General features: G+C 41.2%; 1 protein-coding gene across 1 annotated transcript in view; it reads left to right on the top strand.

Annotated features, from left to right (window-relative positions):
• Positions 1 to 26,149, top strand: part of VAT1L (vesicle amine transport 1 like) — a 195,023-nt gene that overhangs the window by 19,124 nt on the left and 149,750 nt on the right. Inside the window, exon 2 of the mRNA XM_049863957.1 lies at positions 23,071 to 23,200. Within this exon, the coding sequence (XP_049719914.1) occupies positions 23,071 to 23,200 (130 nt within the window). The remainder of the gene's footprint in view (positions 1 to 23,070; positions 23,201 to 26,149) is intronic.

A 26,149-nucleotide genomic window follows, 5' to 3' on the forward strand; every position in this document is an offset into this window, starting at 1 on the left:
CCATATTTTTCTCCCTGAGCGGCTGGGCTGGTAGGTTCAAACCATAGACTTTTTGGTTAGCACCTGAGTGCTTAACCACTGTGCCACCAGGGCTCCTCAAATTTTATTAAGTCTATTAAATTCTAAAGCTGGATCCATTCATTCTACAAAGCAAAACATCTAAAAAAATTTTCTTTTCCCATCTTTATTACCCCAGCAACTCAAACTCCCTCCAGCCTCTTTCCCCTGCTCTCTTCAGACTCGCTCAGGCTCTCGAACTCCGCCCTTGCAGTCACTTATCTTTTGTGCTTATCTTTGCTCATCTTTCAAGGCTATTCTTTTACCCTCCAGGAGTAAATCTTTGCTCTTTCCAAAGTGCATCCATCAAGCAGGTCATTGGTGTCTTCAGTTCTTCCCCTCACTGTTACACCAATGTACATAACAAGGTTGTCAGCCAAGCATGGCTGGGAGATAATTCATTTTAACAAGAAGAAGGAAGGAAAGAGCTTGAATCAATCCTAGGTATTTTCCTACCTTCAGCTGTAAAACCATTGTTTGAGGAACTCTGGTGCCTCTTCCTGTGCTAAGCTGTGAACATTGAAAGACAGATTTTAAGACAAATCCTCTGCCCTGGAGTTGCTCACACTCTGTTGGGAAGACAGTAGGGTAATGTTTCTGTTATTGTCTCCTCCTTAGGCTAAATTTAAATTAATTAAAATTTAAGTTCCAAGTCCTCAGTCACACTGGCCACACTGAAGTGTTCAGAAGCCTCATGTGGCTAGTGGCTACCACATTGGACATGCCCACTTTGCAGAGTATTTCCTTGGATGTTGCTGCTGTAGTCTTCACTGCCTTTTCCTATCAAAACAAGTGCCTTGAATAACATTATTTTTTTATCACCAATGATGTCTCAGGAAATAACTGTCATGTTATAGCAAAATGAACTTTTCCTACTGAGACTCCACCCTTTGGAGCTCCAGTGGGAAGTAGTGAACACTCTGTACTGTCTGGCCCTTCCTTATCCCCTCCATGGAGAGGTGGGATGAGGCTGGGAAGGTTGGAAAAATGAGAGTGAAGGGCTTACCCATTCCTAGAGGATACTTTTCATGAGAAGGCTCCCTGGTCCTTGCAAAGCGAGTTAATAACTTCCCCCTGTGTGCTAACTGTGACCCTTGTCCTGCTTCCTGTTGTGGAATTGTCAGACTTGTTGATCTCTGACCTCCTGGGAGGCAAAGATGTCATTGCCCTGTTGTAGCATTAGTGTCTATCTCAGGAACTTGGAGGATCTGTTGAATTTAAATTAGGGCTTTGAACCAGTTAGTTTTGGTTCTAACCCCTGATGAGAATTTGCATTTCTAACAAGTTCTCAGGTGATGCTAATGCTGCTGGTCCAGTTCTGAGAACCACTAGTTGAGCAGTGGTTCTACTATACAATTTATTATACATAAGAATCACCTGCAGATCTTGTTAAACTATAGATTCTGGTTTAGTATATCTGGGGTAGAAATGCATATTCTCAGCAGGGATTTGAACCCATTGATTAATTGGATTAGATTGAATGTTCTGTGACCAGTCACTGCCAGGCACGTGTTTGAAGGGAATGCTTAGTCAATATCAAAGGTGGAGCACAGAGATGTTAAAGTTATGTGGTGCGATTGATTATTTTTGTGTGTGGCTTTTCTAGCCGTGGTCTTGTAACGTCTACCCAGGTGATTGTGTGATAGGGCAGTGGCCTACCAAGGGAATTGGTCAGTTTTGCCTTAAAAGAGAGCCAGTTCCAGAGCAGAAAGGAGGAGCCCACCACCAAGGAAGGAGAGACCAGCACAAGAGACTCATCAGCAGGGACCCAGCAGCAGAATACTTCCCAGCCCACAGAGAGAGAAACTTGAGTGCCTTTGGGCAGGGACTGAGGGCTGGGAAGGCGTGACTGCAAGCACAGCTGGGGAGAGGCTATCCTGATGGAAGAACTGTATCCTGAGTGTTCTTGAACCTGAATTGTAACTGTTACTTCCCTAATAAACCCCATAATCATGAGTGAGGTCTGTGAGTTCTGTGTGGCCATTGCCATGAATAATCAAACCCAGTGGGGAAGTAGAGTGTGCTGTGTGAGGGACAGTTGGTGTCAGAATTGGTACAGATGGCGGAGAGAGGAGGTATGTCTGACCTCCACCTCACAGAGAGTAGATAAATTAACTCCAGGTCCAAAATTCAAGGGGTGAGTCTTGGTACTAAGGAGAGCTAGTTTTGGACCTATTTGTACCAAGCTTTTCTGTTTCTGTTGAAAATCAGCTCTAGATACTTAGATTCTCCATACAACTCCTTGGTCATTTTTTTTCTGTGTCTGAAATACTATTGGAATGCGTTTTGAATTTGAACATACACTCTGAATACATTTCCTTTTACTTAGCAAAGGCAGACTTGTATAACTATATCCCAGGCTACATCATCCTCAGCATCACTGCATGTGTCATGGGTAAAGGGGACGTGGGTGGGATAGGGCAACAATGGCATGCTTAATAAGTAGTTTTGAACAGCATCAGATCTGTCAGTGAACTTTGTATATCTCATATGATAATATATGATAGCAGTAATTAATCTTAAAATTAGAAGCTAGAGAGGGTGGGTGGGTTATGTGGAGCTGGACACTGAGGGAACTAGTGTCAGGAGCTGTGGCCAACAATGGGGAGTATGGAGTCTGACAACCCAGATCCATGGCAGGCTCTCCCTTGTTTTAGATACTCTGCTGGGCTGGTGTTATGGATTGAATTGTGTTCCCCCAGAATATGTGTTGAAATACTAACCTCTGTACCTGTAAAAGGGAACCCTAGTGGCGTAATGGTTAAGAGCTATAGCTGGTAACCAAAAGGTCAGCAGTTCGAATCCACCAGGCGCTCCTTGGAAACCCTGTAGGGCAGTTCTACTCTGTCCTATAGGATTGCCATGAGTTGGAATTGACTTGACAGCAACAGGTTCGGTTTTGGTTTGGTATCTGTAAATATGACCCTGTTTGGAAATAGGGTTTTTTTTTTTTTTTTTAATTTTAATGAGGTCATACCAGAGTAAGGTGGGTCCTAAACCTAACCACTTGAGAGTTATAATAAGAGCAGAATAGACACAGAGACACACACAGGAGCAAGTCAGATTCCATGTGAGGATCTTATACAAACAAAGGAATACTAAGGATTGCCAGTAGTCACCAGAAACTAGGAGAGAGGCCCATAAAATGAACCAATATGACTGAGATCCTGATTTGGACTTTTAACTTCCAGGATTGTGAGGAATAAATTTGTTTTTTAAAGCTACTCACTTTTGGTATTTCTGTTATAGCAGCACTAGGTAACTAAGTTGGATAGTGTCCCCCTAAAATTCATGGTCTTCTCAGAGCCTCAGAATGTGATCTTATTTGGAAATAGGGTCATTGCAGATGTAACTGGTTAAGTTAACAGGAGGTCATACTGTAGTAAGCTGGGCCCTAATCCAATATGACTGATGACCTTATAAAAAGAGAAGAGACAGACACAGAGGCACAGAGGGAAGATGGCCACGTGAAGACCAAAGCAGAGATTGGAGTGATGCATCCACAAACCAAGGAATGCCTGTGGTTACCTGAGCTGGAAGACACTAGGAAGGATCCTCCCCTAGAGACTTTAGAGAGAGCATGGTCCTGCCAGATCTCTAAGTTAGGCTTCTAGCCCCCGGAACTGTGAGAGAATAAATTTCTGTTTGAGGCACCCAGTTTGTGCTGTTTTGTTACAGCAGCCCCACGAAACTAACGCAGACACTTGAGTGTTTTATCTTCCACAGCATATGTGTGTCAGTCTGTTGTCACAGTCTTGAAACAACAAAACTGATGCTGGAACAATCCCCTCCCCCCCCCAAAAAAAAGACTTGTGAGCAAGATTTTCGGAGATCAATGCCTATTGTCCTAGGCATTTTCAAGTTATCAGCTGAGATTAAGAAACAAAAACAAAAGTTTCAGTCATGGGAAAATGAGGAAACGAATCACACATCTGCTTCTTTGCCCCCACAAGGAGTTGGAAATAAATATTTCGGTGAACGTAGCATCAGCAAGGCGAGAGCAGAGTACGGAAGGCGCACCTCGCATTGCTGCTCTTGCTCAGCACCGAGTCTCACGTTGGGTCTGCTTGGCCCTTTTCAGAGCCAGCAGAGGCTGCATGGATGCTGCCCAAGGCTGATCAACACTTCCCATTTGGAATTTGCCGATGTCCTCCCTGATATCCAGATCCCCTCCGGGACTCTATGATCTTCTCACAGACGCCAAGAAAGCCCTGAACTTGTCATGGCTTTCCTGGGAGACTTACTGAGACTGCATGTCTTTTGCTGTTCATCCACCCGTTGCCTTTCTCTTGTTTCTTTTTTCTTAGCCTCTGTTGTTGGAAGCTCTGTGGGCAGTTCTGCTCAGTCCAGTGGGGTTGCTTTGAGTCAGAATCGACTCAATGGCAAGGGGTTTGGTTTTTGGTCCTTTCCTTCAGTATTTGATCCCTTTAATTCCTTCATTGCCCTTCTCTGTCATTTGTTCAGGCCCCAATTTAAAAAGATCTCATTCTCTTCTGCCTTCTCCGCATTAGTTATAAGAAGTCCTAGACCTTTCCTCCTGGGAGACCACCATGCAAAGAAGCCCCATAAGAATTCACCATCATTTACAACAGCTCCGTGACCATAAGGGAATAAAACCCTAAAAGGAGAGATCAGACCACTACCCCCAATAGCGGAGATGGGCTACACCATCCAGAACCCACTTTTAGGACTGAGGCAGTCATTCCCCCAGCTGTCGGGAGTGAAGGCTGCTGGCAGTGCACAGCTGTGTCTCTGCTGAGGAATTGTCCTCAGCTGAAAGAAGGCACCTTGCCCAATGTTGCACACCCTTCTTGGGGCATCCCTCACTCAAGGACAAATTGATACAAGGGTACAAAAGCTCAGACCCATTGCCTCCATTCAGGATTACTTTCAGGGACCATCCTAGCTCTGGAACTCTCCGTGGGTCAGCTGAGATCAGAGGTTCGCTTCTCTCTCCATCCAATCCAGCTGTACAGGTATTGTCCCCTAGAGCACTCCCTAACAGACCTCCTGTATACAAATCTCAGTCTTAGAGTTTGTTTCCCAGGGATCCTGACCTCTGACACCTTCTTTGTGTGATGATGATAGTGATGACAGCAGCTAGCACTTACTGAGTATCTCCTGTGTGGGGGACACTGTTTTACATGTACTGTCACATTTAATCTACACCACAGCCCATAAGGAGGGCATGTTTTCATCCCATTTTTGAGCTGAGAAAACTGAGGCTCAAGAAGGTCAAGCAGCCCACCTGAAGTGGAGTCAGGACTTAAACTTAGCTGTGTGTGACTGCACAGGACCACTAGAACAGCTCTTTGGGAAAACTTTCTTGGGGTTAGTGTTCTGACTACATGGTTATCTTGGGTGTTAGCAAATCTCCTGTTGACTGTCTCAACATTTTGCCTACATGTCTATAAAACCACTCATCTATATGTATTGTAATCCATTTTTATGACTCTGTTTTGCCAAAAGAATTTTGAGCCACCTGTTAACTTTGGATGCCCGGTATCTAGTACACTGTTAAGTATACAGTAATTGTTCAATGTGCCAGTTGAGCGAAGAAGTCCTGTTTGTAACTGGGGAAACTGAATGATGACCTGTCTTAGTTATCAAGTGTGCTATAACAGAAACACTACAAGTGAATGGCTTTAACAAAGAGAAATTTATTCTCTCACAGTCTAGGAGGCTAGAAGTCCAAACTCAGGGTGCCAGCTACAGGGAAGGCCTTCTGTCTCTGTCAGCTCTGGGAGCAGGTCCTTGTCATCAGTTTCCCCTGGCCTAGTTGCTTCTCAGAGCAGGGACCCCAGGTCCAAAGGATGCACAATTCTCCTGGGTCTTGTTTCATGGTGATATTAGGTTCCCCTGTCTCTCTGCTCACTTCTCTCTTTTATATCTCAAAAGAGATCGACTTAAGATACAACCTAACCTTGTAGATTGAGTCATGCCTCTTTAACATAAGTATCTCTAATCCTGCCTTATTAACATCACATCAGATGATAAAATGGCAGACAGTCACACAATACTGGGAATCATGGCCTAGCCAAGTTGACACACATTTTGGGGGGACACAAATCAATCCATAACAATCTCACAAAAGGGAAGCAAAGCATAGTAGTCAAGAGCAGGGGCTCCGGGTTCACATCATTTGCTTTCAAACCTTTACTGTGTGAACCTCGATGGGGCTCAGTTTTGCTCTGTGTAAAACGGTGTGACATTACTTACCTCTTGACATTGCTATAGTTGTAAAAATTAAATGATATCATGCATATAAAGCACTGAGCACCATGCCTGATACATAGTAAGCATCTCATAAATATTATCTATTAAGAGTTAATAGCTACAAATCAATCCCTTTTATTCCCATGTCTCACCATCAGAGATATCAGGAGTTTCCAGATATATGCTGATTTCCTGGGGGGAGAGGGGGTCCTCCAGCAATCTCTGAGCCCTGTGTGACAGCTCTTCTCAGAGAGGACCCATCCCTTTCTGTATATTGTTCATGGGAAACAGCTAAAACTGGGCTACCAGAACAGTCACTCTCAACCCTAGTGGACACATGAGAATGAATGCCTGGGTCCACGCTTGTTGTTGTTAGTTGCTGTTGAGTTAGCTCTGACTCACAGTGACCCCATGTACAATAGAATGAAACGTGCCTGGTCCTGCATCATCTTCATGATGGTTGGTGTGCTCATGTCCATTGTTGTGACCACTGTGTGTTTACAGTGCCTTACAACCTAGGGAGCTTATCTTGAGCACTGTATTGGACAATATTCTATTGTGACCCATGGGTTTTCATTGGCTAGTTCTCCGAAATAGATCATCAGGCCTTTCTTCTTAGTCTGTTTGGTCTGGAAGCTCTGCTGAAACCTGTCCACCATGGGTGACCTTGCTGGTATTTGAAATAGCAGTGGTATAGCTTCCAGCATCATAGCAACATGCATGCCACCACAGTATGACAAACTGACAGACAGGTGGTGGGGGACCTCGCTAGACCTTCTAAAAGGGGCTCTTGGAGGTGGGGCCAGGAGATACACATTTAGAAAAAAGAACATAAAAAACTAATCATCATACGTGATCCTGATGGACATCAAGGAAACGATTGTACTAGAGGTTCTGTCAGGCTGTGGTAATTACTACTACTGGGGGGTTGACTGTCATTGCCCGCAGAGTGAAGTCTGATAGTTTTTACTGAGTCCTTCTTACACTTGAATTCAGAGCATCTTGGAGATAGTTTATAGAATCATAAGAGCTTTGAGTTTGAAGAAACTGGCTGTCGGCTTGTTCTGTGTTTTATATTGCCTCTATGACATTTTTCACAGTCTTCACAAATACCTTTAGTAACCAGAAGCATGCTAGTCTATCTAATATTTGCATCAGGGACCTGGACATAGAAGTTGATGGCATGATAACTACATTTTCAGAGGATACAAGTCCGGGAGGGATAGCCAAGTTTTTTGGACGAAAGAATTAGAATTAGAATCCAAGAAAGAACCAGACAAATTGAAATGATGAACCTAATTTAATAAGACTACATTTAAAAAGGGCAAATATAATCCTCTGGACTAAGATCAAAAAATCCAACTGCCCTAGAGGACAATGAGAGAGCTTTCCATTTTCTTATCAATTTAATCAGCGTCTATTAATTTTTATCTTGCCTCATCCCTAAAGGACTTAAGGTAGCTTAGTAAGAAACATGTTAGAGCAGTGATTCTCTAAGTGTGGTCCCCAGACCAGCAGCATCAGCATCACCTGGAAACTTACTAGAAATGCAAATCCTCAGGCCCCACTCCAGACCTACTGAGTCAGAAATTCTGAAGTGGGACCCAGAAATCTGTGTTTTAACAAGCCCTGGGATGATTCTGGTGCGTGCTAAAGTGTAAGAACCATTGCAATAGAATATAAGATTTTTTAAATGAAAGCTCCAAAGCATCCAGAAAATTAAAGTTGTAAGTGACTATAGTATAGAGAAAACCAAACACGAAACCCATTGCCTTTAAGTTGATTCTGACTCATAGAGAACCTATAGGACAGAACAGAACTGCCCCCACAGTATTTCCAGGGAGTGGCTGGTGGAATCAAACTGCCGACCTTTTGGTTAGCAGCCAGGCTCTTAATCACTGTGCCACTAGGGATCCATAGCATAGGGAATGAATTCCATAATAAGGTCCTGAAGTTGGGGGAGGGGGGTGTAAATTTGGCTCAGAGCTTCCCAACAGTCAATATAAAAAAAAATATAGCTAGTTTACATACTGTCTGGGTCTATAAGATGCAGTCAACTAACTTTGTGCTGAGACTTGAGGAGAGTTCCTCTGTGGGTCTTCATAAAGAAATGAATATGTACTGTAACAAATGATATCCTCAACAATATTACTCCAGTAAGTAAAACACTGGGTTTCTGAATGTTATTTCTTCGGCCTGCTATCTCCATTGAGCCAATGATGGTGTGAGACTTAGGATGTCCATTGTGCATGAGATCAGAATATATGAGGAGGCTCGTTGACGTTGGCCTGTGTCAACAGCGAAGTCGGTTGTCCAGAAGAGGGAAATTTTCATCACAGAGTTCTTTTTGTGATGGTCTGACAATGTTTGGATTTCCGGGTCTGTACTGAGGACATTGACAACCTGAGGAGGGACCGGGATGGCAAGAGGTCTAAAATCCTTTCATATGAGTAACCACTTCCTTCCTTTCACCTGAAGAAGAAAAGGTGAGGGCTCCTGCTCCACAGTCTCTTGTGTCTTCTAGGCTAAACTGCTTTCCTGGGTGAATTTTTATTTTAAATTGGAAGATGGGAAAAATTCTGAACTACGTTGTTGTGTGCCATTGAGTCGATTCCATTCATAGTGACGCTATGTGACAGAGTAGAACTGCCCCATAGGGTTTCCTAGGCAGTAATCTTTATGGGAGCAGATCACAAGGTCCTTTCTTCTTTGGAGTGGCTAGTAGGTACAAACCCTGGCTTTTTGGTTAACAGCTGAGTGTGTAACCATTGTACCACCAGGGCTCCTTTTCTAAGCTGTAGCTGGGCTGATGCTTTTGTCATCCACAAAGTATGAGAGCTGGGGAGGGCTTCAGAGTCTCAGCCAAGGCCACACAGCTCTGGGACTGGAGCTTATGCAGCCTACACCATTTCCTATTAGTTTTCTTCCCCCTGAATCTTGAAATTATTGACTTTAGTAATAGTTGATTTACTTGTATTTGAGACTTCATGGTGTCATGAGGTATCTGATAAGCAAGGAGTTTGAGGATCTTGACTCAAGTCTCAGCTCTACCATGTAGCAGGTACTAATTGTGTTGCCTTTGGCAAATCTTTTTTCTTATCTGAGCCTCAGTCTTCCCATCTGTTTAATGGGAATAATAATATCTACACTTCTTGCCTGCCTGGGATTATTAAAAGTTTTAATGAGACTTGGATGAAAGCCCATAGTAAACTGTGCTGTGCTGTGCAGATGTAGGAAAGTATTACTGTTTAAAGGTACTGTCCCAAATTTCCCTATACCTTCTCTCACATGTCTTCAGATCCCTCATCCTATGTGCTGAATTTTGCAGGGTCTTTTTTTTCAAACGTCTGCCTTCATTCCTTCAAGATGCTGTGTCTCAGTAATAACTTTTTACACTTGTCCTTAATTTAGTAGGGGAGGAAAAACATAAAACAGCCTCTTACAGTATTTATTCAAATTATGCCAGTCTTCGAGAAAAATAAGATTAGAGAACATAATGTTATTGTCAAGCACTTTTCTGTATTTTTTTTTTTTTTTTTTGCGATAATCTCAAATCTTTAAGAGCTGTATAAAAATTCAGTAACATACAAGTCTGAAGATTTACTCCCCACGTGGGCCTGAGCAGGGACATCAGGGCACAGTCATTGCTACTCTCAAAATATATTTCATGCTTCAGGAGGCGGAGCCAAGATGGCGGACTAGGCAGACGCTACCTCGGATCCCTCTCACAACAAAGACACGGAAAAACAAGTGAATCGATCACATACATAACAATCTACGAACCCTGAACAACAAACACAGATTTAGAGACGGAGAACGAACTAATACGGGGAAGCAGCGATTGTTTCCAGAGCCTGGAGCCAGCATACCAGTCAGGTACGGCACAAGCACAGAGACCTGCTCCACCCCCCTGAACTAACCCCGGGAGGGGGACTAGCCGGTTCCACAGGCGGCGTGGGACGCAGCTGTTAGGAGAAGTCCCCGGGAGGCAGTGACTGATCTTGGAGCAGAAAGAGCAGCATCCGAGCCGGGGAACCGTCCCACAGGGATTTGGACTGCACGCAGCAGATTTTCTGGAAAAACTAGTTCCCCAGTGATGGCTCGGAGACAACAATCCATATCAAACCACTTAAAGAAGCAGACCGTGACAGCTTCTCCAACTCCCCAAACAAAAGAATCAAAATCTTTCCCAAATGAAGATACAATTTTGGAATTATCAGATACAGAATATAAAAAACTAATTTACAGAATGCTTAATGATATCACAAATGAAATTAGGATAACTGCAGAAAAAGCCAAGGAACACACTGATAAAACTGTTGAAGAACTCAAAAAGATTATTCAAGAACATACTGGAAAAATTAATAAGTTGCAAGAATCCATAGAGAGACAACATGTAGAAATCCAAAAGATTAACAATAAAATAACAGAATTAGACAACACACTAGGAAGTCAGAGGAGCAGACTCGAGCAATTAGAATGCAGACTGGGACATCTGGAGGACCAGGGAATCAACACCAACATAGCTGAAAAAAAATCAGATAAAAGAATTAAAAAAAATGAAGAAACCCTAAGAATTATGTGGGACTCTATCAAGAAGGATAACCTGCGGGTGATTGGAGTCCCAGAACAGGGAGGGGGGACAGAAAACACAGAGAAAATAGTTGAAGAACTTCTGACAGAAAACTTCCCTGACATCATGAAAGACGAAAGGATATCTATCCAAGATGCTCATCGAACCCCATTTAAGATGGATCCAAAAAGAAAAACACCAAGACATATTATCATCAAACTCACCAAAACCAAAGATAAACAGAAAATTTTAAAAGCAGCCAGGGAGAAAAGAAAGGTTTCCTTCAAGGGAGAATCAATAAGAATATGTTCTGACTACTCAGCAGAAACCATGCAGGCAAGAAGGGAATGGGACGACATATACAGAACACTGAAGGAGAAAAACTGCCAACCAAGGATCATATATCCAGCAAAACTCTCTCTGAAATATGAAGGCGAAATTAAGATATTTACAGACAAACACAAGTTTAGAGAATTTGCAAAAACCAAACCAAAGCTACAAGAAATACTAAAGGATATTGTTTGGTCAGAGAACCAATAATATCAGATATCAGCACAACACAAGGTCACAAAACAGAACGTCCTGATATCAACTCAAATAGGGAAATCACAAAAACAAACAAATTAAGATTAATTAAAAAAAAAAAAAATACACATAACAGGGAATCATGGAAGTCAATAGGTAAAAGATCACAATAATCAAAAAGAGGGACTAAATACAGGAGGCATTGAACTGCCATATGGAGAGTGATACAAGGCGATATAGAACAATACAAGTTAGGTTTTTACTTAGAAAAATAGGGGTATATAATGAGGTAACCACAAAAAGGTATAACAACTCTATAACTCAAGACAAAAACCAAGAAAAACGTAACGACTCAACTAACATAAAGTCAAACACTATGAAAGTGAGGATCTCACAATTTACTAAGAAAAACGCCTCAGCACAAAAAAGTATGTGGAAAAATGAAATTGTCAACAACACACATAAAAAGGCATCAAAATGACAGCACTAAAAACTTATTTATCTATAATTACCCTGAATGTAAATGGACTAAATGCACCAATAAAGAGACAGAGAGTCACAGACTGGATAAAGAAACACGATCCATCTATATGCTGCCTACAAGAGACACACCTTAGACTTAGAGACTCAAACAAACTAAAACTCAAAGGATGGAAAAAAGTATATCAAGCAAACAATAAGCAAAAAAGAAGAGGAGTAGCAATATTAATTTCTGACAAAATAGACTTTAGACTTAAATCCACCACAAAGGATAAAGAAGGACACTATATAATGATAAAAGGGACAATTGATCAGGAAGACATAACCATATTAAATATTTACGCACCCAATGACAGGGCTGCAAGATATATAAATCAAATTTTAACAGAACTGAAAAGCGAGATAGATACCTCCACAATTATAGTAGGAGACTTCAACACACCCCTTTCGGAGAAGGACAGGACATCCAGTAAGAAGCTCAACAGAGACACGGAAGATCTAATTACAACAATCAACCAACTTGACCTCATTGACTTATACAGAACTCTCCACCCAACTGCTGCAAAATATACTTTTTTTTCTAGCGCACATGGAACATTCTCTAGAATAGACCACATATTAGGTCATAAAACAAACCTTTGCAGAGTCCAAAACATCGAAATATTACAAAGCATCTTCTCAGACCACAAGGCAATAAATCTAGAGATCAATAACAGAAGAACGAGGGAAAAGAAATCAAATACTTGGAAAATGAATAATACCCTCCTGAAAAAAGACTGGGTTATAGAAGACATCAAGGAGGGAATAAGGAAATTCATAGAAAGCAACGAGAATGAAAATACTTCCTATCAAAACCTCTGGGACACAGCAAAAGCAGTGCTCAGAGGTCAATTTATATCAATAAATGCACACATACAAAAAGAAGAAAGAGCCAAAATCAGAGAACTGTCCCTACAACTTGAACAAATAGAAAGTGAGCAACAAAAGAATCCATCAGGCACCAGAAGAAAACAAATAATAAAAATTAGAGCTGAACTAAATGAATTAGAGAACAGAAAAACAATTGAAAGAATTAACAAAGCCAAAAGCTGGTTCTTTGAAAAAATTAACAAAATTGATAAACCATTGGCTAGACTGACTAAAGAAATACAGGAAAGGAAACAAATAACCCGAATAAGAAATGAGAAGGACCACATCACAACAGAACCAAATGAAATTAAAAGAATCATTTCAGATTATTATGAAAAATTGTACTCTAACAAATTTGAAAACCTAGAAGAAATGGATGAATTCCTTGAAAAACACTACCTACCTAAACTAACACATTCAGAAGTAGAACAACTAAATAGACCCATAACAAAAAAAGAGATTGAAACGGTAATCAAAAAACTCCCAACAAAAAAAGTCCTGGCCCGGACGGCTTCACTGCAGAGTTCTACCAAATTTTCAGAGAAGAGTTAACACCACTACTACTAAAGGTATTCCAAAGCATAGAAAATGACGGAATACTACCCAACTCATTCTATGAAGCCACCATCTCCCTGATACCAAAACCAGGTAAAGACATTACAAAAAAAGAAAATTATAGACCTATATCCCTCATGAACATTGATGCAAAAATCCTCAACAAAATTCTAGCCAATAGAATCCAACAACACATCAAAAAAATAATTCACCCTGATCAAGTGGGATTTATACCAGGTATGCAAGGCTGGTTTAATATCAGAAAAACCATTAATGTAATCCATCACATAAATAAAACAAAAGACAAAAACCACATGATCTTATCAATTGATGCAGAAAAGGCATTTGACAAAGTCCAACACCCATTTATGATAAAAACTCTTACCAAAATAGGAATTGAAGGAAAATTCCTCAACATAATAAAGGGCATCTATGCAAAGCCAACAGCCAATATCACTCTAAATGGAGAGAACCTGAAAGCATTTCCCTTGAGAACGGGAACCAGACAAGGATGCCCTTTATCACCGCTCTTATTCAACATCGTGTTGGAAGTCTTAGCCAGGGCAATCAGGCTAGACAAAGAAATAAAAGGTATCCGGATTGGCAAGGAAGAAGTAAAGTTATCACTATTTGCAGATGACATGATTATATACACAGAAAACCCTAAGGAATCCTCCAGAAAACTACTGAAACTAATAGAAGAGTTTGGCAGAGTCTCAGGTTATAAAATAAACATACAAAAATCACTTGGATTCCTCTACATCAACAAAAAGAACACCGAAGAGGAAATAACCAAATCAATACCATTCACGGTAGCCCCCAAGAAGATAAGATACTTAGGAATAAATCTTACCAAGGATGTAAAAGACCTATACAAAGAAAACTACAAAGCTCTACTACAAGAAATTCAAAAGGACATACTTAAGTGGAAAAACATACCTTGCTCATGGATAGGAAGACTTAACATAGTAAAAATGTCTATTCTACCAAAAGCCATCTATACATTTAACGCACTTCCGATCCAAATTCCAATGTCATATTTTAAGGGGATAGAGAAACAAATCACCAATTTCATATGGAACGGAAAGAAGCCCCGGATAAGCAAAGCACTACTGAAAAAGAAGAAGAAAGTGGGAGGCCTCACCTTACCTGACTTCAGAACCTATTATACAGCCACAGTAGTCAAAACAGCCTGGTATTGGTACAACAACAGACACATAGACCAATGGAACAGAATTGAGAACCCAGACATAGATCCATCCACGTATGAGCAGCTGATATTTGACAAAGGACCAGTGTCAATTAACTGGGGAAAAGACAGCCTTTTTAACAAATGGTGCTGGCATAACTGGATATCCATTTGCAAAAAAATGAAACAGGACCCATACCTCACACCATGCACAAAAACTAACTCCAAGTGGATCAAAGACCTAAACATAAAGACTAAAACGATAAAGATCATGGAAGAAAAAATTGGGACAACCCTAGGAGCCCTAATACAAGGTATAAACAGAATACAAAACATTACCAAAAATGATGAAGAGAAACCCGATAACTGGGAGCTCCTAAAAATCAAACACCTATGCTCATCTAAAGACTTCACCAAAAGAGTAAAAAGACCACCTACAGATTGGGAAAGAATTTTCAGCTATGACATCTCCGACCAGCGCCTGATCTCTAAAATCTACATGATTCTGTCAAAACTCAACCACAAAAAGACAAACAACCCAATCAAGAAGTGGGCAAAGGATATGAACACACATTTCTCTAAAGAAGATATTCAGGCAGCCAACAGATACATGAGAAAATGCTCTCGATCATTAGCCATTAGAGAAATGCAAATTAAAACTACGATGAGATTCCATCTCACACCAACAAGGCTGGCATTAATCCAAAAAACACAAAATAATAAATGTTGGAGAGGCTGCGGAGAGATTGGAACTCTCATACACTGCTGGTGGGAATGTAAAATGGTACAACCACTTTGGAAATCTATCTGGCGTTATCTTAAACAGTTAGAAATAGAACTACCATACAACCCAGAAATCCCACTCCTCGGAATATACCCTAGAGATACAAGAGCCTTCATACAAACAGATATATGCACACCCATGTTTATTGCAGCTCTGTTTACAATAGCAAAAAGCTGGAAGCAACCAAGGTGTCCATCAACGGATGAATGGGTAAATAAATTGTGGTATATTCACACAATGGAATACTACGCATCGATAAAGAACAGTGACGAATCTCTGAAACATTTCATAACATGGAGGAACCTGGAAGGCATTATGCTGAGCGAAATGAGTCAGAGGCAAAAGGACAAATATTGTATAAGACCACTATTATAAGATCTTGAGAAATAGTAAACCTGAGAAGAACACATACTTTTGTGGTTACGAGGGGGGGAGGGAGGGAGGGTGGGAGAGGGTTTTTTTATTGATTAATCAGTAGATAAGAACTGCTTTAGGTGAAGGGAAAGACAACACTCAATACATGGAAGGTCAGCTCAATTGGACTGGACCAAAAGCAAAGAAGTTTCCGGGATAAAATGAATGCTTCAAAGCGCAGCGGAGCAAGCGCGGGGGTCTGGGGAACATGGTTTGCGGGGACTTCTAAGTCAATTGGCAAAATAATTCTATTATGAAATCATTCTGCATCCCACTTTGAAATGTGGCGTCTGGGGTCTTAAATGCTAACAAGCAGCCATCTAAGATGCAGCAATTGGTCTCAACCCACCTGGAGCAAAGGAAAATGAAGAACACCAAGCCCACATGACAACTAAGAGCCCAAGAGACAGAAAGGGCCACATGAACCAGAGACCTACATCATCCTGAGACCAGAAGAACTAGTTGGTGCCCGGCCACAATCGATGACTGCCCTGACAGGGAGCTCAGCAGAGGACCCCTGAGGGAGCAGGAGAGCAGTGGGATGCAGACCCCAAATTCTCATAAGAAGACCAAACTTAATGGTCTGACTGAGACTGGAGGAATCCCGGCGGTCATGCTCTCCAGACCTTCTGTTGACACAGGACAGGAACCATCCCTGAAGACAACTCATCAGACATGAAAGGGACTGGTCAGCGGGTGGGAGAGAGACGCTGATGAAGAGTGAGCTAATTATATCAGGTGTACACTTGAGATTGTGTTGGCAACTCTTGTCTGGAGGGGGGATGGGAGGATAGAGAGAGAGGGAAGCCGGCAAAATTGTCAAGAAAGGAGAGACTGAAAGGGCTGACTCAAGACGGGGAGAGTAAGTGGGAGTAGGGAGTGAGATGTATGTAAACTTATATGTGACAGACTGATTGGATTTGTAAACGTTCACTTGAAGCTTAATAAAAGTTATTATAAAAAAAAAAAAAAAAAAAAAAATATATTTCATGTGAAAATCAAATTATCTCAGAGAATGTGGGAAATTACAATTGTGATATGCTTCTGTTTTTTATGTGGTGGAAAAAGAAAGGTGTTAGATATATGACTTCATCATTCACTGACTGTGTGGCCTTGGGCAAGTAACTTATTTCTCTAAATTATAGTTGTTTTGTCTGAAAAGAAAAGGAGTCAATACTATCTGCCCAATGGGGTTATTGGTGTTGTTAGGTGCTGCCCAGTCGGTTTCAAATCATAGTGACCCAGTGCACAACAGAATGAAACACTGCCCAGTCCTGTGCCATTGTCATAATCATTGTTATGCTTGAGCCCATTGTTGGAGTCTATGTGTCAGTCCATCTCATTAAGGGTCTTCCTTTTTTCAGCTGACCCTCTACTTTACTAAGCATGATGTCCTTCTCCAGGGATTGGTCCCTCCTGAAAATACATCTGAAGTACGTGAGATAAGGATTTTTGTTCATTCTTCTGGCAGTCCATTCGATATTCTTTGCCAACACGATATTCAAAGGCATCAATTCTTCTATGGTCTTCTTTATTCATTGTCCAGCTTTCGCATGCATATTTTTAGGGCAATTGAAAATACCTGGCTTGGGTCAAACCCACCGTAGTCCTTAAGGTGACATCTTTGCTTTTTACCACTTGAAAGAGGTCTTTTGCAGTAGATTTGTTCAATGCAGTACGTCATTTCATTTCTTAACTGCTGCGTCTATGAGCATTGATTGTGGTTCCAAGTAAATTGAAAGAAATCCTGGACAACTTCAATCTTTTCTCTTTTTATCATGATGTTGCTTATTGGTCCAGTTGTGAGGATTTTTGTTTTCTTTATGTTGAGGTGTAATCCATACTGACGGCTGTTGGGTTATTGGGGTAAGTAATTACGGCATTTGTTTTAGTTTGTTTCTTTTGGTTTCGTGGAACAGAGACCACACAGGTAACCCAAGCAAAGAGATTTTATTAGATGTGTGAAGTAACCACGGGATTTGTGGAAATTGAAGAGCAGCAGGCACATTGAGGCCAGGACATCAAGTCTAGAGACGAAACCCTCTGATTCTGGGTAAGCAAACAATGGAAGCTTGTAAACTTTATTCAGGTGTAGGCTGTTGGGTTGACTCAGGTATTCTTTGTGGTTTTTCTTTTAATTCCCTTAACAGTTACCACCGAGATGACCCCAACTCATGGTGACCCCAACTCATGGCAACCTCATGTGTCAGAGAACAGTGCTCTATAGAGTTTTCAGTGGCTGATTTTTCAGGAGTCGATTGCCAGGCATTTCTTCCAAGGTGCCTCTGGGTGCACTTGAACGTCTAATCTTTCAGTTAGCTATTTATACCACCCCAAACCAAAAAACCAAACCCAGTGCCGTCGAGTCGATTCCACGCAGGGACTCCTTAATTCCCTACTTACTGCCTTTTTCATTTATGCTTATCCAAAGCTTGAAGTCAACTAAGTCTCTCCAGCTCAGTTTTATCTTTTGATACACTTTTGTTGCTAAGTTGTTTCCTTGCTCCATGTCTCCCAATTCCCAGTTTTTGAGAAAACACTCAGTTTTTGGACCAGCTCGTTTTTTTATGCTAAAGAATGGATTCCTGCCTAGGTTATGAATGGCCACTCCTCCAGCATTGGCCTCCCACTGGTACAAACAGCTACTAACCAAGAGATAAGGAGTTATAAACATATTACTTTGAAGTATGAGGTATTCAGCAGGGGCAGTGGGTAGCAAAGTTCCCATAAAGAGGTAGTAGAGGGTGGTGGGTAAGGGCTCAGGTTCTGTGGCTTGCTTGAATTCATATCCTGGCTTTGACAGTTTCTAAAAGTATGACCTTAAGCAAGTTACTTATTCTCACTGGGTCTCAGTTTCCTCATCTGAAAAATGGGATATGATAGTTATACCTTAAATGAAATAATGAATGTGAAGCCATTAACACAGTTCCTGCCACAAATCAACCCCTCAGTAAATGCTAGGAAAGGTCCCTGGGTGGTGGAAATGGTTTGCTCTTGACTACTAACCTAAAGGTTGGTGGCTCAAACTCACCCAGCAGTACTGCAGAAGAAAGACCTGGCGATCTGCTTCAATAAAGATTACAGCCAAGAAAACCCTGTGGAGCAGTTCTGCTGTGTAATGCGTTGGGTCTCCATGAGTCGGAATTGGCTCAGTGGCAATGGATTTGGTTTTGGTTTTTAAATGCTAGGAGTCCCTGGGTGGTGCAAACAGCTGATACTCTTGGCTGCTAACTGAAAGGTTGGAGTTTCCAGTCTACCCAGAGGTGTCTTGGAAGAAAGGTGACCTACTTCTGAAAAGCCAGTCATCGAAAACCCTGTGGCGCACAGTTCTACTCTGACACACATGGGTTTGCTGGAGTCAAATCAATGGCAACTGGTAAATGCTAACTCTGTGCATATAAGGAGGAGTTGGGAGGACAGGCACCAAGGTAGAGGTCTGGTACAACATGGAAGAGTACTCTGTTAACCATTTCTCAACTTGCCTTTGTTTTTTTTATGATCAGAGCTGTTTTTTTTTTTTTTTTTTGTGGTACCCTTTGTATCATTTTATTTCTTATTATGCTTTAGATGAAGGTTTACAGAGCAAATGAGTTTCTCATTAAACAATTAATACACGTATCTTTTGTGACATTAGTTGCCAACCCCATGATGTGTCAGCACTCTCCCCTTCTCAACCTTGGGCTCCCCATTTCTGTTCGTCCAGCTTTCCTGTCCCCTCCTGCCTTCTCATCCTTGCCCATGGGTTGGTGTGCTCATTTAGTCTTATTTTGTTTCATGGGCCTATCTAATCTTTGGCTGAAGGGTGAACCTCCAGAGTGACTTCAGTACTGAGTTAAAAAAGTGTCTGGGGGCCATACTCTCAGGGTTTTTCCAGTCCCTGTCAGACCAGTAAGCCTGGTCTTTTTTTGTGAGTTAGAATTTTGTTCTACATTTTTCTCCAGCTCTGTCTGGGACCCTCTATTGTGATCCCTGTTAGAGCAGTCGATGGTGGTAGCCGGGCACCATCTAATTGTGCTGGACTCAGTCTGGTGAAGGCTGTAATATTTGTGGTCCATTTGTCCTTTGGGCTAATCTTTCCCTTGTATCTTTGGTTTTCTTTATTCTCCCTTGCTTCAGACAGGGTGAGACCAGAGGAGTGTCTTAGATGGCAGCTCACAAGCTTTTAAGATCCCAGATGGTACTTACCAAAGTATCTCACTTTGCCTTTATGTTGAGATGAACACCACTGACCTACCCCCATCCTCCTGGGTATACCTGCTTTCGTAGTCCTTTCCTGGAGATGGTTGGCGTTGTCACGGGGACATTGTTTGCCTCTCTGAGAATGCAGATGCTACAGGATTTTGTAAAGTCAATTTTAGCCCCTCTCACTGGATTTTAAGCGGCTGGCTCTTAGTTTGTAGTTACCAGACCTAGTTCACGCAGGACGGTGATTGAAGGCAGACCTACTAAGCAGTGTAACAAGTCTCTAGGATGAAGCCCTCTTCCAGGGTTGGCATGTTTGCAGAACTATTAAATAATTTCTCCTGGCATTTCTCCATCAGGGCCTTGGGAAATCATAGGTTTTCTACACAGAGAGAAACACAGTGAGCTAAAATATGTGTGAAATGAGATGCCGTGTTTGATTTGGGATGTAGAATATCCTTTGGTGCCTTATTTACTTGGTTTTATTGGAAAATGAGCTATTTCATAGAAGTGAAGCTTGGAGATAGATGGTTTTCCCATTTCAGCTCTGAAATGGCTTTTTAACTTTTTTTAAACAGGAGTCTTCCAAAAATGCACCATGTGTTCTGCCTTCTTAACAGAAGTCAAAATGCAACTTTAAAGGGTTAACATGTATTGAGTACTTCTATGTACCTGGCTCCGTGATCCAGTGCTTTACTCTTTTTAATTCTCAAAAGAACCCTGAGGGGTAGGTACTATCATGACTCCTATTTTAAAGATGAGGAAACTGAAGCTTAGAGAGATTAAATAACTTATCCAAGGTTACACACGTTTCTGTTGTTGCCGTTGTTAGTTGCCAGCGAGTTAGCTCAGACTCATGGTGACTCTTTATAACAGAATGAAATGTTGACTGGTCCTGCGCCATTTTCGTGTATGTTTGAATTCATTCATTAAAAGTGGTAAAATTGGGATTTGTACCTAGGTCTCCCCAAGCTCTTAAGAAATGGCCACATTATTCGAGAACATTTTGGTTAATAAAAGACCCAAATAACTATTAACCATCAAAGTAGAACCCTTGGGAATCTACGCATACATTTTAGGAATGTATCCATTATCCTGAGCATTCCTTGGGTGTTTTTTAGGAATTAGTATCCAAATTGGCGGTACATATTTTCGAATAGTCATAACTATTCCTTCATTCATATATGTTACTTGAGCACCTACTGTGTTGCTGTGAGCCTGATGCCATGCCAGGCACTCCAGAGGCAAAGAAGTATGAGACATGCAGCTGCCTTCAGGGAGGGCACATTTTAAAAGATACACCAACTGGAGGAATATGTGAAATTATCTGATTTGTGGCCTGGAAAACCTAGAGAGGGTAGTCACTTTCAAACCCACCCCCTAAGGAAACTATTCTCCTTGTCTTTATTATTCTCTGTGGATAAGACTGATAAGTAGAGACCAGGGGATACAAGTGGAGTTAGATACTATCTTGGCTCCACAGAGGCCAAGGAAGAATGGGCAAAGTATTTTTGAGAAATGGTTCATGTCATGTTGCCTGGAAAGAAGCTGTGGCCAGATGCTAATGGGCATTGGGCTAGACTAAGGTGTTTGGTTTGTATAAACCATTATACGAACCATTCTTGTTGTTGTTAGTTGCTGTCGAATTGATTCTGACTCATAGTGACCCCATGTGTATCAGAATAAAACTGTGCTCCATATTGTTTTCAAGGCTGCGTGACCTTTCAGAAGCCAATTGCCAGGTCTGTCTTCTGAGGCACCTCTGAGTGGGTTTGAATTGCCAACCTTCAGCTAGTAGTTGAGCATTTAACTGTTTGTACGACCCAGCGACTCCAAACCATTCTTAGATGGTGGCTAATTGAAAACAGGAAGTACATTTGAACCACATTGGATGGAAAAAAATGGATGTTCAATGGGATGTATTTTCCCATGTGATTACTGAATGAATGTTAAATGCTATTCCAAAGAGTAGTTCCGAAAAAATAAATAAATAAAACAGTTTGAAGCATTGCTAGCAACACTGGAATCAAGTATATAGTTTTCCAAGGTGATGACTTTGATATATTTTAATAACTTTATTATTTCAAAAGTAATATGTTCATAGAAAACACCTGATAAGAAAGATGTCTTTGGTTTTTGAAACAAACATTCTAGCATTCCATATACATTGGGTTATTTCTTCAAGTCTTCCTCCCCCAGCTGGATGTAGTGTAATCTATTTTTGGTTCATATTCACTCTGGGGGCCATTTATGGACAGCACTAGTATAAGTTTGTGTGAGGTTTGAAGTGTGACAGTTGATTGTTTTGAGACCTTTTGAATCAGATTTTCTTTCTATTTCTCACAGATTAGCTGGTGTCCATTTTGTCTGACTGCTTTCCATGTGACTGCTTAACTCTTCCTAGCATATGTTTTTTACCCGCAGTTAAGGGCAAGAAGGTCTAATAACCAAGTAGTCAATATGTGTTTTTAAAGTAAGACTAAATAGGCCATGAGAGAGGATAAAGGGGCTATCTTTTTTTTTTTTTTTTTGTACTTTAGATGAAGGCTTGCGGAACAACTAGTTTCTCATTAAACAGTTAGTACACATATTGTTTTATGACATTGGTTAAAAACCCCATGACATGTCAACACTCTCCCTTCCCAACCTTGGGTTCCCTATTACCAGCTTTCCTGTCCCCTCCCGCCTTCTAGTCCTTACCCCAGGGCTGGTGTGCCCCTTTTGTCTCATTTTGTTTTATGGGCCTGTCCAATCTTTGGCTGAAGGGTGAACCTCAGGAGTGACTTCATTACTGAGTTGAAAGTGTGTCTGGGGGCCATACTGTCAGGGTTTCTTCAGTCTCTGTTAGGCCAGCAAGTCTGGTCTTTCTTTTTGGGTTAGAAAAATGGGCTTTCTTTTGAATTAAGAATGTAAACTCTGTAACTGATATTTTAACTGCCAAAAAAAAAAAATTATTCTCTGGAAACAGATAATTGAGTTTTGCTATATACAAGTGAGGTTTTTATTAGGTACACTTTGCCAGAAAGAAAGGAAGGAAGGGAGAGGGGAGGAAGAAAGGGAAATAGGGAAGAAGGGAGTGGAAAAGGAGGAAGAAAGGCAGGAGGGAGGGAGGAAGAGAAAACCAGGCCAATACTCTCTTTTGAATCTCATCTCAAATTTCTCTTCTTTCACACTTGTTGTTCACAGTGGTTTAAACTTCATTGACTTGATGGTGCGACAAGGGAATATTGACAACCCTCCCAAGACGCCTCTGGTGCCAGGATTTGAGTGCTCTGGGATTGTTGAAGCTCTGGGAGACAGTGTGAAAGGATACGAGGTAAGGTTTTGACTTCTGACTTAAAAAGTATTTATTTGGAACCCACTGAGCTAATATCTGATTATGCAAAAATGTTGGGAACAGTCTAAGAAATGTATTATTATTGTTGTCTTCTTTGGTTTTTATTAGCAATGTTTCTAATCATAGGGCTTTCTGTGCACATAATGTCTGTGTTGGGTATGGTTTGTTTGCTCCTCACAACAGTCTGGTGAGGAGGGCGGGACAAAGCTTTTTGTCCCCTTCATTCACATTATGCAGCAATTAAATGAGAGTATTTGGGCTTGGATTAACTAAACGTGCATGCCCCTTCCCCCTACCCACAACTCCCTTTTTTTTCCCATTAACTCACACTCAGAAATCAATTATAAAGCACAAAGTCGGGGGAAATAGCCTTTGTATTTTATAACTCGGTTCTGTTAAGTATCTACCTAACGCACACATTTAAGGAATCATTTATAAGTTACTGTTTCAGGCGTTGAGGAAGTGGCATTTTGAGAGGCAGAAGATCTTAAAACCAAAGGGGAGAGATACCTGACAGTGGGGTGGAATCAGCCATAGATTAATGGCTTCTAGGGTCAGGTGATGGGCACACAAGGTTTTATCATATTATTTTGACTACTTTTGTACATGTTCAAATTTCTCCATAATAAAAAATATTTAAAATAGACAGAAAGATGTATGCTCATTCCAGTATAATGCAAATCAATTAGAACTGGATCTATAAAAACTGGTGAAAAACTAGGCATATCAATGGCACAAAACTCTAGTAGTTTGGAGTCAGAGAAACTAATGCAAATCAGGTGCAAGGGCTCTGGCTGATCACTAAGTGCTTCCCTGGCAAGGAATGAAGGGAGGTAGTGTTTGAGAACCTACCATAACTAGAAACATGGGTAAGCTATCTTTTTTCAGCCTTGCCACAAGCCAACAAGGTTAAAGATTATTGTTATTACTTTATGGATGAGGTTCAGAAGGGCTCAGTAAATTTCTGTGAGGTCAGAAAGGTAGTTAGTGGTATTAGAACCTGGATTCAAATCACCAGAGCCTTTTCACTCCTCCTATAACCCCATGCTCTTTACCCTCTGCTCCCAACCCCCAAGGTTCCTGGGCACCACAAACGATTTGCACTGAACTACTAACCTATAGGAGCCTTGGTGGTACAGTGGTTAAGAGCTTGGTTGCTAACCGAAAAAGGTCGGCAGTTCAAATCCACTAGCTGCTCCTTCGAAGCCCTATGGGGCAGTTCTACTCTGTCCTGTAGGGTCGCTATGAGTCAGAGTCAACTCGACGGCACTGGGTTTTTTGGTTTATAGGTTGGTGGTTCAAACCCACCTGGCACTGCCATGGAAGAAGGGCCTGGTGATCTGCTACTGTAATGATTACTGCCAAGAAAATCCTATAGAGCAGTTATACCCGGTAACACATGGGGTTGCCATGAGTTGGAATCGACTCAATGGCAATAGGTTTGATTTTTTTGGTTTCCCAACCCCAAATGCAAGAATAATAAATCAAGGAAAGTAGAACTGAAGACGAGTCCTACCCAGTGCAGCGCCAAAAAGCTCTTGGAATTGAACTTGGGCCTATTGCTAAGTCTCAGTGCACCTGGCCTCAATACACTTTGAAAACATCAGTAGGCTCCAAATTCGTTACGATGAAGATTGGAAATCTAATCCCACTTATCAGCCTTTTAGTCAATGGTTTCAAGATTATACAGTGGAAAATGTTGAGGAAGAAGAAAACGAGCTTTCTCTTTTCTCTCATATGTCTTTACAGTTTCCATCCCCAGGCAAGCAGTCTAACCAGAGGCAGCACCGTCTCTTTCTGAAAGCTATTTATAAGAAATACTGTCTGCTCTTCGGCCCCGTCACGTGGCCCAAAGAGAATTCTGAGCATTGACTAAATAGCCCATTATTTGAGAGTAGAGCAGTAGACAGTGATGTTGTTGGACTTGGCTTAATCTTGGTTGTAATCTTTACGGAAGCAGACTGCCAGGTCTTTCTCACACAGAGCCACTGGGTAGGTTCGAATTGCTGATCTTTCATTTGCACCCCAGCACTTAAGCCTTGTGCCACCAGGGCTTCTTTGATGATGTATATTTTCTCTTATTTGTTTGATTATGAATTATAATACATAATTATGTGTGTAATACATAATAATAAATAATCCTCTGATTATCTGTTATTTTCCCTTATATTTAACCTTTTGGCTAGCAGTCATAATCTGTCCTTTCATTATGCATCCCATTGCCACTGAGTCAACTCGACTCAGAGCAACCTTACAGGACAGAGTAGAACTGCCCCATAGGGTTTCCAAGGCTGTAAATCTTTACGGAAGCAGACTGCCACATCTTTCTCCCATGAAGCGGCTGGTGGGTTGGAACTGCCGACCTTTCAGTTAGCAGCCCAGTGCTTAACTGTTGTGCTGCAAAGTTTCCTTTGATTATCTGTACTTCCTGTTATATATGATTTATTATCTGCTAGTTAGCACCGGCTTGCTTATTATCAACGCCACTCCTCAGCCTCCTCTGCTCCGATGACTTTCAGCTGTACAAACAAATAAAAGAAGCTACCTACTTTTTTTTTTTTTACCTACAAGTTTCTAGTCAGGGTGTGACTTGGGAGAAAATCAATACTAACATCACCTCTATAATTCTGACTTAAGATTTTTAATCATTTTGGAGATGGAATTCCATGTGGCAGCATGCTGAGTAGTTCTCTTGGTTTGATCTATTGCAAGGGAGGCTTGGAAAGTTGTCGCCAGAGGCGTAGCAGTAAAGGAGTAATTTGTGCTCACTCACCCAGGATTAATTTCTTTTTCTTAGCAGAATCAAATAATGAGGTGAATTGGATATTAAAAAAAAGAAAAAGAAAAGGTACCTGCTGCAGACTCAGGCGGAGGCTGAGCCAGTGGCTTAGTCTCTTTTGCCATTTTGATAATGCAATTGAAATGATG

Source organism: Elephas maximus, chromosome 21 (assembly GCF_024166365.1).
Source record: "Elephas maximus indicus isolate mEleMax1 chromosome 21, mEleMax1 primary haplotype, whole genome shotgun sequence".
NCBI lineage: Eukaryota > Metazoa > Chordata > Mammalia > Proboscidea > Elephantidae > Elephas > Elephas maximus.